The 13627-nt window shown below is 41.3% G+C and overlaps 1 protein-coding gene across 2 annotated transcripts in view; it reads right to left on the reverse strand.

The window, feature by feature from the left end:
- Nucleotides 1–13627, reverse strand: part of ARHGAP42 (Rho GTPase activating protein 42) — a 176687-nt gene that overhangs the window by 15199 nt on the left and 147861 nt on the right. For both annotated transcript variants that reach the window (XM_038761754.1, XM_038761755.1), the window contains 6 exons: nucleotides 11551–11613; nucleotides 9066–9140; nucleotides 8214–8298; nucleotides 7918–7976; nucleotides 5124–5229; nucleotides 384–543 (listed from right to left, as the gene is read on the reverse strand). In XM_038761754.1, the coding sequence (XP_038617682.1) occupies nucleotides 384–543; nucleotides 5124–5229; nucleotides 7918–7976; nucleotides 8214–8298; nucleotides 9066–9140; nucleotides 11551–11613 (548 nt within the window). The remainder of the gene's footprint in view (nucleotides 1–383; nucleotides 544–5123; nucleotides 5230–7917; nucleotides 7977–8213; nucleotides 8299–9065; nucleotides 9141–11550; nucleotides 11614–13627) is intronic.

Below are 13627 nucleotides of genomic sequence, written 5' to 3' on the forward strand. Positions count from 1 at the left end.
TCACTTTAGTTTGTAATTTCCCAAGAGCTCTGTGTGATGCAATGCACTCAGTGGCCTCTCATTAAATATGACTACCCCTACTAAGTCAGTCAGTCAATTGCGTTTATTGAGCACTTACTGTATGCAGAGCACTGTACTAAGTGCTTGAGAGAGGACAGTCGAATGATAAACACAGTGCTCTGCACATAGTAAGCGCTTAACAAATACCATTATTATTATTATTATAAACAGACTCCTTCCCTGCCCACAATGAGCTTACAGTCTAGAGTCCCTTTCAAGAGCTTGATTACAATAATATAAACTTCAGAGGCAATAAACCCATGCACCTTCCTCTTCATAGGACATTTATCAAACCTGGTTCCTTTAGATGTAAACACTGTTACCTTTTCATAGTGCTCTATCAGAATTTCGACTACAATATTCTGAAATTTTATGTTCATCATAGCAGCCACGGTTTCTTCCTGGGCTCTCATCAGAGTTGGACCAAAGATCACACCCAGATTGGAGACAGTCATTAGATTTTGTTGGCTGTGCAGTGATACTCTGTAAATGAAGGGGTTGGAAAATAAAATTCTTTCCTCTTTCAACTGACACGCATTTTATTAATAACAGTAACACTATTCTTATTATTATTTATTTTTTAAGTACCTACTATGTACCAAGTACTGTTCTAAACTCTGAGGTAGATACAAGTTAATCAGGTCAGACACACTCCCCGAACCCTCATGGGGCTCAATCTAACTAGAAGGGAGGACGGGAATTGGATCCCCATTTTACAGATGAAGAAACAAAGGCATTGAAAAGTTAGATGACTTGCTTCACGATCATACAGCAGGCAAGAGGCAGGGCCAGGATTACAACCCAGGTCCTTCTTCTCCCCCCATGGTCTGGGCCTCTTCAACTGTCTCAATTGCTTCTACTTATTATTATTATTATTGTGGTATTTGTTAAGCACTTACTATGTGCCAAGCACTGCCCTATGTGCTGGGGTAATAATAATAATAATGATAGCATTTATTAAGCGCTTACTATGTGCAAAGCACTGTTCTAAGCGCTAGGGAGGTTACAAGGTGATCAGGTTGTCCCACGGGGGGCTCACAGTCTTCATCCCCATTTTACAGATGAGGTCACTGAGGCCCAGAGAAGTGAAGTGACTTGCCCAAAGTCACACAGCTGACAAGTGGCGGAGCCGGGATTTGAACCCATGACCTCTGACTCCAAAGTCCGGGCTCTTTCCACTGAGCCATGCTGCTCCTCCAGATAAAAGCTAATCAGCTAATACAAGCTAATCAGGATGTCCCGTGTGAAGCTCACAGTCTTAATTCCCATTTTATAGATGAGGTAACTGAGGCAAGGAGGAGTTAAGTGGCTTGCCCAAGGTCACACAGCAGACAAGAGGTGGAGGCGGGATTAGAACCCAAGTCCTCTGACTCCCAAGCCCACACTCCTTCCAGTAAGCCACACTGCTTCTCTAAAAATCAATGACCAGTTTATCTGCTCAGCATGATCTACCATTTGAAAGGTACTTTACTTGATAAGTTGATAATGAAAGCTTTCCAGGAAACTTTATTTCTGATTGGAATTCCAATGATTAGACAATCTGTTGTCTTTGCATTTCTTTGGGCAATAATGTGTTCAAAGAAGGGTTTTGGTAACTAGAGCTTGCTTCTTTCCTTCCTACCACAGAAGGATAGGAGAAGAAGCCTGGAGTAGTTATGTTCTCTGGACTGATGCTAAGCTACATGGTAAAATTTCCCAACTAATGTTTATAACTATATCCCCTCCTGGGTAGTAACTGGCTGCTAGGATTCAAGCTATCTTGAGTTTCTCTTCCCCACCACCCCTAAGACTTGCCCTCTCTGTATCCCTTTGGGGATTTTACATATTGCGATCGAGAAGCAGCATGGCCTAGTGGAGAGAACCTGGGCCTGGGATTCTGAAGGACCTGGGTTCTAATCCTAACTCTGCCACTTTCTGCTGTGTGACCTTGGGTAAATCACTTCACTGGGCCTCAGTTTCCTCCTCTGTAAAATGGGGTTTGAGAATGTGAACCCCATGCAAGACAGGGACTGTGTCCAACCTGATTTGCTTTTATCCACCCCAGAGCTTAGTACAATGCCTGGCACGTAGTAAGCATTTAAACACCACAGTTGTTACTATTGAGCTGAGCCCAGCTCTGCCAGTGTGGTTGAGGGGAGACATTCTCCAACACAGGGTTGAAAATGATACACATTGTGTACCCAAACATGTACAAACATGCGAAGCAGCGTGGCTCAGTGGAAAGAGCCCAGGCTTTGGAGTCAGATGTCATAGGCTCAAATCCTGGCTCGGCCAGCTGTCAGCTGTGTGACTTTGGGCAAGTCACTTAACTTCTCTGGGCCTCAGTTACCTCATCTGTAAAATGGGGATTAAGACTGTGAGCCCCACGTGGGACAACCTGATCACCTTGTAACCTCCCCAGCGCTTTAAAACAGTGCTTTCCACATAGTAAGCACTTAGCAAATACCATCATTATTATTATTACTATGTGCGGTTTCATAGCTGTTTTTCTTGTATTTTCAAATGGAGTTTTTTTTAACTAATTCAATCATATTCAGCTCTTTAAACAAAGCATATGTTCCCCAAATAATCCCCCCAGCTGATTGAATGCATTTTGACAGTAGCTTGGAGTGTTCTTGTTACAAATTCAGCTAATTTAGAGTAAATCAGGTGGAAGGAGGAGGCTGATTTTACAAGAATAAAGGTGCAGAAATTTGGAAATAAGCTCAGAGACTCAGTCTGTTCCCAAGGAAAGAGTTGCTGATCGGACTGCTTGTTGCATAGAACATTTTGATAACCAATTTTCTCACCATTGAATCCTCCGTCTGCTAGGTTATTGAATAGACACAGACCCCAGTGATCACACATTTGAGCTGGCTTTGGGCCTTATTTATTCATTCGGGTAGTAGACAGTACTAGAATTGCTTTCCCCTAGAAATCCCATCCTTTGCTGAACCTTAAAAACAAGAATGTGTGAGCTAGGGTCACCTAATCTGCGGGATCGTAGCTTAGTGGCTCTGACCACTGAGGAACTGTAATAATAATAATAATGGTATTTGTTAAGCACTTACTATGTGCAAAGCACTGTTCTAAGCGCTGGGGAGGTTACAAGGTGATCAGGTTGTCCCACGAGGGGCTCACAGTCTTAATCCCCATTTTACAGATGAGGTAACAGACACAGAGAAGTTAGGTGACTTGCCCAAAGTCACACAGCTGACAATTGGCGGATCTGGGATTTGAACCCATGACCTTTTACTCCAAAGCCCGTGCTCTTTCCACTGAGCCACGCTGCTTCTCTAGAAGAGTCATGGGGTTTGTTTTAGGGAGGTTTTGATATTCAGTGCAAGCAAGAAGAACTGCAACAGTAGAGCTTTCCTGGTCCTGGATTTGTTTGAGATCTATGTTTTCATGGCATTCATTAAGCGCTATGTGCCAAGCACTGTACTAAGCGCTGGAGTAGATACAAGATAATCAGTTTGGACACAGTTCATTGCCCTACAAGGGGCTCACAGTCTTAATCATAAAGACAAGAATCTTAGGCTCTTTAGCAATAGTCACGATGGACAGCAATTTATTGAAGGGTACATCTCAGAGTGCAATGCCATGGCCTGGGCTAATTTTACAAGAGCAGAAAAGGGAAAGAGTTATTTTTTGGAAGCCTTCTCTCCACACACAATCTAGGAGGTAGAAGAATGTGTCTTTTTTCTTGGCATTTCTTTGTGTCCTTAGTTCTGCCATGGTAGTGGATGTCGTGGCTTGGGGTGGCAGTGCATTCTGACTGATTCTGTTGAGAAAGCTGCTACCATCACTCAACTTCCCTTCTCAAAGGGTCCCCTTGTCTCCAAAAGGGGCTGTTCATTTCTTCATTCAATTGTATTTACTGAGTGCTTACTGTGTGAAAGACACTGTCCTAGGTGCTTGGGAAACTACAACAACAAACAGACATTCTCAGCCCAGGAGGGGCTGTTTGAAACTGCAAGTTGTTGCCCACTTGTACTTCCCAAGCGCTTAGTACAGTGCTCTGCACACAGTAAGTGCTCAATAAATACGATTGAATGAATGAATGAAAAGCGGGGACTAGAGCAGATTTTGCTTCCAGTAAATTGTTTCCAGTAAAAAACAGAGGAAGACAGGACTAGGAGTAAGTTCTAGCATCCCAAAGAACTTGGATGGGAAGTGAAAATTTATTGTTTTGCACTGTGAGGAAATGTATTCCTTGCCACTTCTTTCTTATATTCAGAACATGCATTCTGTCAGAAGGCATATGAAACTGAATAGACACACATTGGTTATTGTTAAAGATTAAGTTAAACTCTTTTAAAAGTGAGCCTGGAAGTAAAATAACAAAATTCCACTTCTTTCACATCTTAAAATTCAGAGAAAAAAGGCTGGTCCAGGTTATATAGCCTACCCCGGTTATATAATCTGCCAAATTATATTTGCATGAATTTAAGGAGATTTCTTTCTTTTATGGTATTTAAGCGCTTACTATGTGCCAGACACTGTACTAAGTAATGTGGTAGATACAAGCTAATCAGATTGGACACAATCCATGCCCCACATGGGGCTCACAGTCCCTTAAACTGTCAACTCACTGTGGGCAGGAAATTTGTCTACCAAGTCTGTTACACAGTTCTCTTCCAAGTGCTTAGTATGGTGCTCTGAACACAGTAAGCACTCAGGAAATATCCTCATTTTACAGATGAGGTAACTGAAGCACAGAGAAGTTAAGTGACTTGCCCAAGGTCATACAGCAGTCAAGTGAAAGTGCCATGTTTTTACCAGGCCAACACTATCATCTAGAAATGACTTTTACAAAAGTTGGTTATCATACACACAACCAACCCCCTAAGCCTTGTGCTGTGATTTTTTAAAAAAAGAGGTCAGGTTCCTGCTTTGCTTCACACTTTGGCTTTACTCTGCTGTTTTTCTTTGTCACATGTGAGGGACACAAAAGGTAAAGGTAATACATTTTATGCAATAAGGGTTTCATAGCAATCTTGGGCCAGAGTCAAAAATGGTGTGTCATCTGGATTGTGAAAAGTCTAACCATCATGAAAGGATCAGGAAGAGAGAAGACTTACTTGACTAAGTGCTTGATTAGAATGTCCAGCATCTCTCTGTTCTTCTCGGGCAATTTGTGAACCAAAGCATGCACTGCCTCCACCCTGTAGTTTTGGTCATCTGACTCTAAAATATGAAAAATTATTATTAGTAACAATAACTATTGTAACTGTTAAGCCCTTACTATTTGCCAAGCACCCTACAAAGCACTGAGGTAGGCACAAGATAACCAAGTTGGATACAGTCCCTGTGCCACTTGGGGCTCGCAGTCTAAGTGGGAAGGAGAAGGATTTAATCCCCATTTTACTGAAGAGGAAATTGAGGCACCAGTGTTAAGTGACTTGCCCTACATCACACAGCAGACCAGTGGTGGAGCTGGGATTAGAATGCAGGTCCGCTGACTCTCAGGCCTGGGCTCTTTCCATTAGGTCATGCTGCTTCCCAAAAGAGAATATGTGGATTGAATGAGACAGATGAGTCAAGGATAATGCCAAGGTTATGGACTCTTGAGACACAGAGGGTAGTGGTGTTTTCTACAGTGATGGGAAAGACATGGGGGAGACAGGATTTGAGTAGGAAGATGTTCTGTTTTGGACATGTGAAGTTTGAGGTGTCAGTGGAACATCCAAGTAGAGATGTCCTGAAGCCAGGAGGAAATGTGAGACTGCAGAGAAAGAGTGAGGTCAGAGCTGGAGAAGTAGAGGTGGAAATAATCTGCACAGAGATGGTAGTTGAAGTCACGGGAGCAAATGAGTTCTATAGGGAATTGGGTGTAGACAGAGAATAGAAGGGGACCCAGTACTGAGCCTTGGGGAACTCCCAAAACTAAAGGGTGGGAGGCAGAGGAGGAGCCTACGAAAGAGATCGAGAGGCAGTGGTCAGACAGATAGGAGGAGAAACAGGAGAGGTCAGTGTCCGTGAAGCCAAGGTTAGATAACGTTTGAAGGAGACGAGAGGTCCGTGGTGTCAAAGACAGCTGAGAGGTTAAGGAGGATTCATATGGAGTAGAGACCTTTGGTTTTGGCAAGAAGAAGGTCATTTTGCATATTTTGAAAAGTAGAAAGGAAAATGCTTGCTGCCTTCTTGGCATTTAGGCGTGTATATTGCGTCTGTCAAATACATTGTCTGAAATGACAAGGGAAATGAGCTAAGAAGAATTCTTAAGCAATAATAATATAAGGCCATTTAGGAAAAAGCTTGTCTAAAATATGTCACAAGAAAGTCTTTCAGCCTGTAAGCTCAGGAAACAGAGTTTTGAAATTGAAAATTGTTTTGTTCTTCCTTGGCTTTATGGCTGACTCTGAAAAAGCCCATCAAAGATATTCAGCCTGACTCATCCCAGGGACTCCTTTGTCCTCTGTGGACTTAGGTGTTCAGGAAAGAACCAGAGGAGGTTGCTAAAATGTCTATGGTACCTATTTTAAAATTAAAATGCTCCTACAACTGAATTTGAATTCTATATTCCCTTCTACAGACCCAGAAGCTTTGAAATATGATATTAAGGAAGTGACACCGTGGTTTATAGAGCTTTAAACTCTGTGGCTTAACCCTACCAGTAATTTATTTTAGTGCCTCTCTCCCTGGCTAGATTCTAAGATAGTTGAGGGCACAATCTGTACACAGTAAGAATTCAAAAAATAGCATCAATAATAATAATAATGGTATTTGTTAAGCGCCTACTGTGTGTCAAGCACTGTTCTAAATGCTATGATAGATACAAGTTAATCAGGTTGGACACAGTCCCTGTGCCACATGGTGCTCAGTCTAGAACAGTGCTTGGCACATAGTAAGCGCTTAACAAACGCCATCATTATTATTATCATGAAGTAGGAAAGAAAACAGGTATTGAATTCCCATTTCACAGTTGAGAAAATTGAGGCCCAGAGAAATTGACTGACCAAGGTCACACTACAGGCAAGCAACAGAGCTGGGTTTGGAAGCCGTGTCAACCGACTCCCAGTTCCATACTCTTTCCACGTGGCCACACTGATGAACTGAGTAGACTACACAAGAACTTTAGAGTGATCGTGGGTGTGCGGATAGGGCTGTCCTTCATTTTCTAAGATGACACCACAAATGGCAAGATCCCTGCTACTGTACTTGCCACTGGTTTGTGTCCTATTTGGTTTTCAAAGCAGGGCAGGGATCATGATGTAAGTGCTTTTTGTACTGACCCCAAATAGTTCAGAATTCAACACATAGTAGTCTAATAAATACTGTTGCTATGATGATGACATCCTACTTTCTAGAGAGCACTGTGACTTAATGAAACTAGTCAGGCTCCGGCAGTCGAGAGACCTGGATTCTAATCCCAATTCTGCCTCTTACCTACTGTGTGACCTTGGGCAAGTCACTTAAGTCCTCTGTACCTCAGTTTTCTCCTCAGTAAACTGGGGATAAAACACCTGTTTTGCCTCCTCTTAGACTGTGAAAGCAATTGTGCCTGATCTGCTTATTTTGTATCTATTTTGTAGAGAAGCAGTGTGGCTTTGTGGAAACAGCACAGGCTTGGGAGTCAGAGTTTGTGGGTTCTAATCCTAGCTCTGCCACTTCTCAGCTGTGTGACTTTGGGCAAGTCACTTCACTTCTCTATGCCTCAGTTATCTCATCTGTAAAATGGGGATTAAGACTGTGAGCCCCATGTGGGACAGCCTGATTACCTTGTATCTACCCCAGTGCTTAGAACAGTGCTTGGCATATAGTAAGTGCTTAACCGATACCATCACTATTATTACTCCTGTGCTTAGTACAGTGCTTGGCTCATAAGTACTTAAATACCACAATTATCCTTTATCTTGTTAAAAATATACTTACTGACTGCAACAATGAAATCCTTGTGTAATTTATAAGTCATGAGTGGTTCTGTTAGGCACCTGTTGGACATAGAACATAGGAAGCATATTTTAGAGTGATTCTTACTTTCCCAGATTTTCAAATGCCATAGTTTTTTCATAGAACTTTCAACAGGCTATACTGGAGACCAAAGCCAAATCCTCAATGGCACAATGTCAGTCAGTGTCCCCAGCATTTCCAATCCAAATATTTGCAGATGAATGGGCCAAAAAACTTTTTCATTTTCCAAAGATGAGTAAGATGAAAAGTGATCTCACCTGAGGTAGTTTTTTAGTCCACTTGTTATAGTCTTATTGTCCCACATTTCTACATCTATATCCATATCAGGAGGAGATTTAGGGGCTGGAAGGGAATGAGACAAGCAACTTAGCCTACTGAATTCAAAATCTCAGACTACTTTGAAAATACTAGCTCAACAAATGGTTTAAAACAACTGGACATTGGCTTCTTAGACAAAATTTAGAATAAGCCTTTGAATTAAAAGGGTGTGTTGGCAAAGGATAGAGTCAAAGGGTGGGAAAATGAATGCCCCCAAAATAAGAAAACCATCTCATCAATAGGTATAATTCCAGAGGACTAAGGAAAAATAGAAACTCCTGCTCTTAAAATGAGTATATTCATTGATAATAAATAGGGAAAACGGAACAAAACATTATGGAAAGACTTCAAAGAATTTACCAGTCATTTTAAATTCAATGCAATGTGTTTTAATAATAATGATGATGGTATTTAAGTGACAAGCACTGTTCTAAGCACTGGGGTAGATATGAGGTTATCAGGTTGTCCCAAGTGGGGCTTATAATCTTAATCCTCATTTTACAGATGAAGTAATAGGGGCACAGAGAAGTTCAATGACTTACCTAAAGTCACACAGCTGACAAGTGGAGAAGCCAGGTTTAGAACCCATGACCTCTAACTCCCAAGCCCGGGCTCTTTCCACTGAGCTATGCTGCTTCTCATATTCTTATAACAATCATGACCAGAACGGCAATATGTCTTTATGCTTTACTAAAACATACATTTATGATCTTTCCTCATCATACAATTTTAAAGGATAAACTGGACTAAAGAATAATTTTATCCACAAATGGGCTTATTTATAAACTTACAAAATGTAGTATTCATGAGCTTCTGAACTTTAGAGTTCACTCCTCCTATCCTGTAGAGACCCAAGATAGTGATTCCTGATTGGGGAGAAAAACACAGAATAAAATGATCTTCTAAAGCCTAGAATGTGAAAATAACTTAAGCATAGCCCCACACACCAGTTAGCAAAAACGTGTCCAATGTTGCTATCTGTCTCCAAAGAAACAGCTCCATAAACACCACTGTAACAGTACTTTTCAGATGTGATGTTTTTCTTAGACATCCAAAAAAATAGAAAATGACTTGGACTTGGTGTCATTTGTTTCTTTCTACAACTACATTCAGGGGGCAGAGGAGTATGCGTTATCCTTTACGGGTAGATTCTTCCACTATACTTGGTTAGAAAACAACTGATCCAGAGCACACAGTACAGCCCCTTTGCACAAAAGTGTTACTAGTGAAATTTGGTGGAGGAGGGAGTTTTAGAAGTTTCTTCCACCAAAAACAAGTAACTCAAAAGCTTGCAGTGGGGGAAAAAAGTGTATATGAATAACTAAGCCATGCCTGGGGGCCTTGGGTGGTGGGCGGGACAGACGGACATGGTGTGTAGGGGGGTGTAATGTGTGTGAGAGAGTGAGCGAAAGAAGGTTTCATTATCCTGTTATTTTAGTTTTCATTTGTATGCTTATTTTTGTATTTAACATTGGCATTTATGTTTCCTCCTGTTTCCAGTTTATCTGCCAGTCTCCTCTATTAGACTTGTAGCTCCAGGAGAACAGGGTCAAACATTCTTCACTTACTGTTTGCTCCTAAATACCTAGAATAGCTGCATATAGTAGGTGTCAAATACAGATTGATGAGGACCTGAAGGTACTTGAGGGCAGGGATCACATCTTTTAAGTTCTTTGTACTCTCCCAAGTACCATGTTCTGCATACAGTAGGCACTCGATAATAAATGCTTTCATTGGCTGATTGGACTAATCAAAGAATGGTAAAGCAGAATCAATAATAATTTTATAATCACTGCGGTATTTTTAAGCGCTTACTGTGAGCCAGCACTATACCAAGCACTGGGTAGACATAGGATGATCTGGTCCCTGTCCCATATGCGACTCACAATTGAAGTAGGAGAGAGAACGGGTGTTTTACTCCCATTTTACAGATGAGAAAACTGAGACCCAGAAAAGTTAATGCCGAATGTCACACAGCAGGCAAGCGGCAGTACAATAATTAGAACCCAGATCCTTTAACTCCCAGGCTTGTGCTCTTTCAACAAGCTCACTCTGCTTCACTGTTGATCAGTAAAGTTTATCCTTTACACTCTGGCAAACTGTTTAATCTAAGTTCCAACAATTGCATGTAGGAACAAACAATGAAGCACAGTGAGTTTGTAGAGAATGACCAAAAGAAAAAGAATTAAAGGGTGGAAAGTAAGTCCTTCTTTCTTGGGTTAAATGGCTTACCCTAAAGAAAGAAAGGTGAAAGCGCTACACTAATTTTCTTCTAGTATTCGGCAAGTTTGGTGAAGTTGCATATCAGTTATTCTCCATGACTAATGAAGGTTGAAAAAGAGGAAATGGACATGGATTAAAGCAGGAGAATTTCCAAAAACCTGTGTCATAATATACTTCTCTGTAGAATTTTACAGAAATAATAGAAATTCACTTGAATCATGAGTCAGAGGACCTGACTCTCCCGGATCCCCCATTTGCCTGATGTGTGATTTTAGGCGAGTCACTTAATTTCTCCAGGCCTCCGTTCCATAATCTACAAAATGGGGATTAAATACCTGTTGTTCTTCCCCCACCTTTGACTGTGAGTTCCATGGGGGGCATGGACTGTGTCTGACCTGATTACCTTGTATGTCCACAGTTCTTGGCACATAAAAAGCACTTAATACCACTTATTACTATTATTATGATGATGATGATGTAGTTAGTATCCTGCCTGGAAGGAGGAAGCTGGACTGGATGTAATCATCCTGTCTACTTGTTTTATTTTGTTGTCTATCTCCCTGCTTCTAGACTTTGAGCCCATTGCTGGGTAGGGATTGTTTTTATTTGTTGCCGAATTGTACTTTCCAAGCCCTTAATACAGTGCTCTGCACACAGTAAGCGTTCAATGAATACGACTGAATGAATGAATTGAATGAATCCTGGTCACTCCTGGCATTAATATGCTCTGCTTGAATGCAAGCACTATTTATCATACTCAAAAAGTATCTTCTATTGGTACCCATTTGGAAGAACAAATACTAACCAAAGTTCTAAATAATGGGGTAAAATAGGGTTAGAGTGGATTTTAATCCAAAAAATACGATTTTACACAAATCTGGAAGGCAAATTGTGCCTTAGTTTATACCCAAATAAATGATCTGTTATCACATGCTCACAAATCGTCCTACTGATATTGCTAAGGTAAAGTTGAAATAAAGTTCAAAGAAATTTGGTTTAATCTGGTTCAATAAGGCAAAAGTAATAAAAATGAAAGCGCGATGTAACACCCACCTCTCGTCTCCACAGCATGAATGCATTTCCTCACAAAGTTAAATCCTGCTTCATTTAAATACACTGTAAACAAATGAAAATGAGGTTAAAATTTCATGTGAAATTTGTTTCCTCTGCACAGTTGGCTCTTATGAGCTTGCCTCAGTTGCATGGTGGTAGATTTTGGCTGATGTCATTTTCATTCATGAGTGTAGCTCGTGAAAGAAGACACAGGCGTGTATTTAGAGATCCGGCCATGACCCAACATAACTTCCACTCCTGTCTGCCTCAGGGATACCACCCAGACCAACCGACCAGTGTTGGCAATGGCCCTGCAGAAGCCGATTACTTTCACCCTTGGGACCTTCAGCTGACACTATTCCAGTCACGATTTAGGCAGAATAATCTTCATCTAAATCTCTGAATCCGGTGTCCTTTCTCCCCCCACTACTTACCCCAGAGTTACTTTAGCTAGTCAGACTCACACTGACACCCAAATAGAGTCCCTGAAACACAAACGCAATGAGAGTGATGCTCTCACCCACTACAACTAGTCAATTACTGAATGATATTTATCGAGTGCTGCGTGCATGGCACTGAACTTAATGCTTGGGGAAATTCCAGGCCAGTAGAGTTGGTAGACATGCTCCCTGCCCAAATAGCAAAAGAGAATAGGTGGGCAGGGATGTACAGCATGCTGTAGTGGCTAGAGCACCGGCCTCAGAGTCAGAAGGTCATGGGCTCTAATCCCAGTTCCACCACTTGTCTGCTGTGTGACCTTGGGCAAGTCACTTCTCTGGGCCTGTTACCTCATCTGTTAAAAAAAAAAAAACGGGATTGAGTCTGAGCCCAATTTGGAACAGGGACTGTGTCCAACCTGAATGACTTATATCTACCCCAGCACTTAGAACAGTGCTAAGCACATAGTAAGCACTTAATAAATACTATTATTATTATTATTATTATTATTATTATTATTATTATTATTACCATTCAGTTAGATGGAAAGCCCTTTATTGGCAGGGATTGCATCAACTAACTTGACTGTATTGTAGTCTCCCAAGGGTGTAGTACAGTGTTCCTCACCCAGTAAGTGATCAATAAGTACCATTCACTGATTGATTGAGATAATTTACAAATCTAGTGGGGAAGACAGACATTAAAAAAAACATTAAGAGAATTACCAAGACACACTTTCCCACATATCCACTGACACACACACACAAATTGAGAAGGAGACAACTTGAAAGAAATGGATATTCCTCCTTACCCAGAATCCATGGTGCAATCCAGCATAAAGCACCATGTGCGATAGAAGGTAAATGAAAGAACCGTGGTAGAAACTGCAGTCAGCATGACTTATCGCTGGTCCTCTATTTCCCCTTACTTTCTCCACTCCCCCTCTGCTGGATGCCTAATTCAGGTCAGATTATCTGGCTGAATCCTAGCCCCACATGGCATCACTGTTTACACTTTCTAGGGAAAGATAATACCTCCAACACTTTAGAAATCCCCAAATCTAACAATCCAAAGCCCTCCTGAAAGCTCACCTCCTCCAATAAGCCTTCCCTAATTGATTCCCAGCATTTCAAGTTATATAAACCCATCAGCCATCTCTGGCACTTACAAAGGTATACTCATCATTTCATTCACTCATTTGTATTTGTTGAATGCTTACTGTTTGCTGAGCACTGTACTAAGCTCTTGGGAGAGTACAGTATAACAGACACAGTCCCTGCCCACAACAAGCTTACAGTATAGTAACTTCAGTAATTGAATGTGCAGTTCATAAATGCATAATACATCGACTAATAATGGTGGTGGTTTATTAACTTGAGGTAGATACAAGAAAATAAGATAACCAGATTGGACACATTCAATCATATTTATTGAGTGCTTACTGTGCTAGGCGCCAAGTCCCTGACCCATAGGGAGGGAAAAGTCTACACAGCAGAGAGACTAGTGATAGAATCCCCATTTTACAGATGAGGAAACTGAGGTCCAGATAAATTAAGCGACTAGTACAAGGTCTCACAGCGGGCAAGTGGTAGAGCCAGGATTGGAATACAGGTCTTCTTGCTCCCAGGCCTGTGTTCTT

Source organism: Tachyglossus aculeatus, chromosome 20, assembly GCF_015852505.1.
Source record: "Tachyglossus aculeatus isolate mTacAcu1 chromosome 20, mTacAcu1.pri, whole genome shotgun sequence".
Classification (NCBI taxonomy): domain Eukaryota; kingdom Metazoa; phylum Chordata; class Mammalia; order Monotremata; family Tachyglossidae; genus Tachyglossus; species Tachyglossus aculeatus.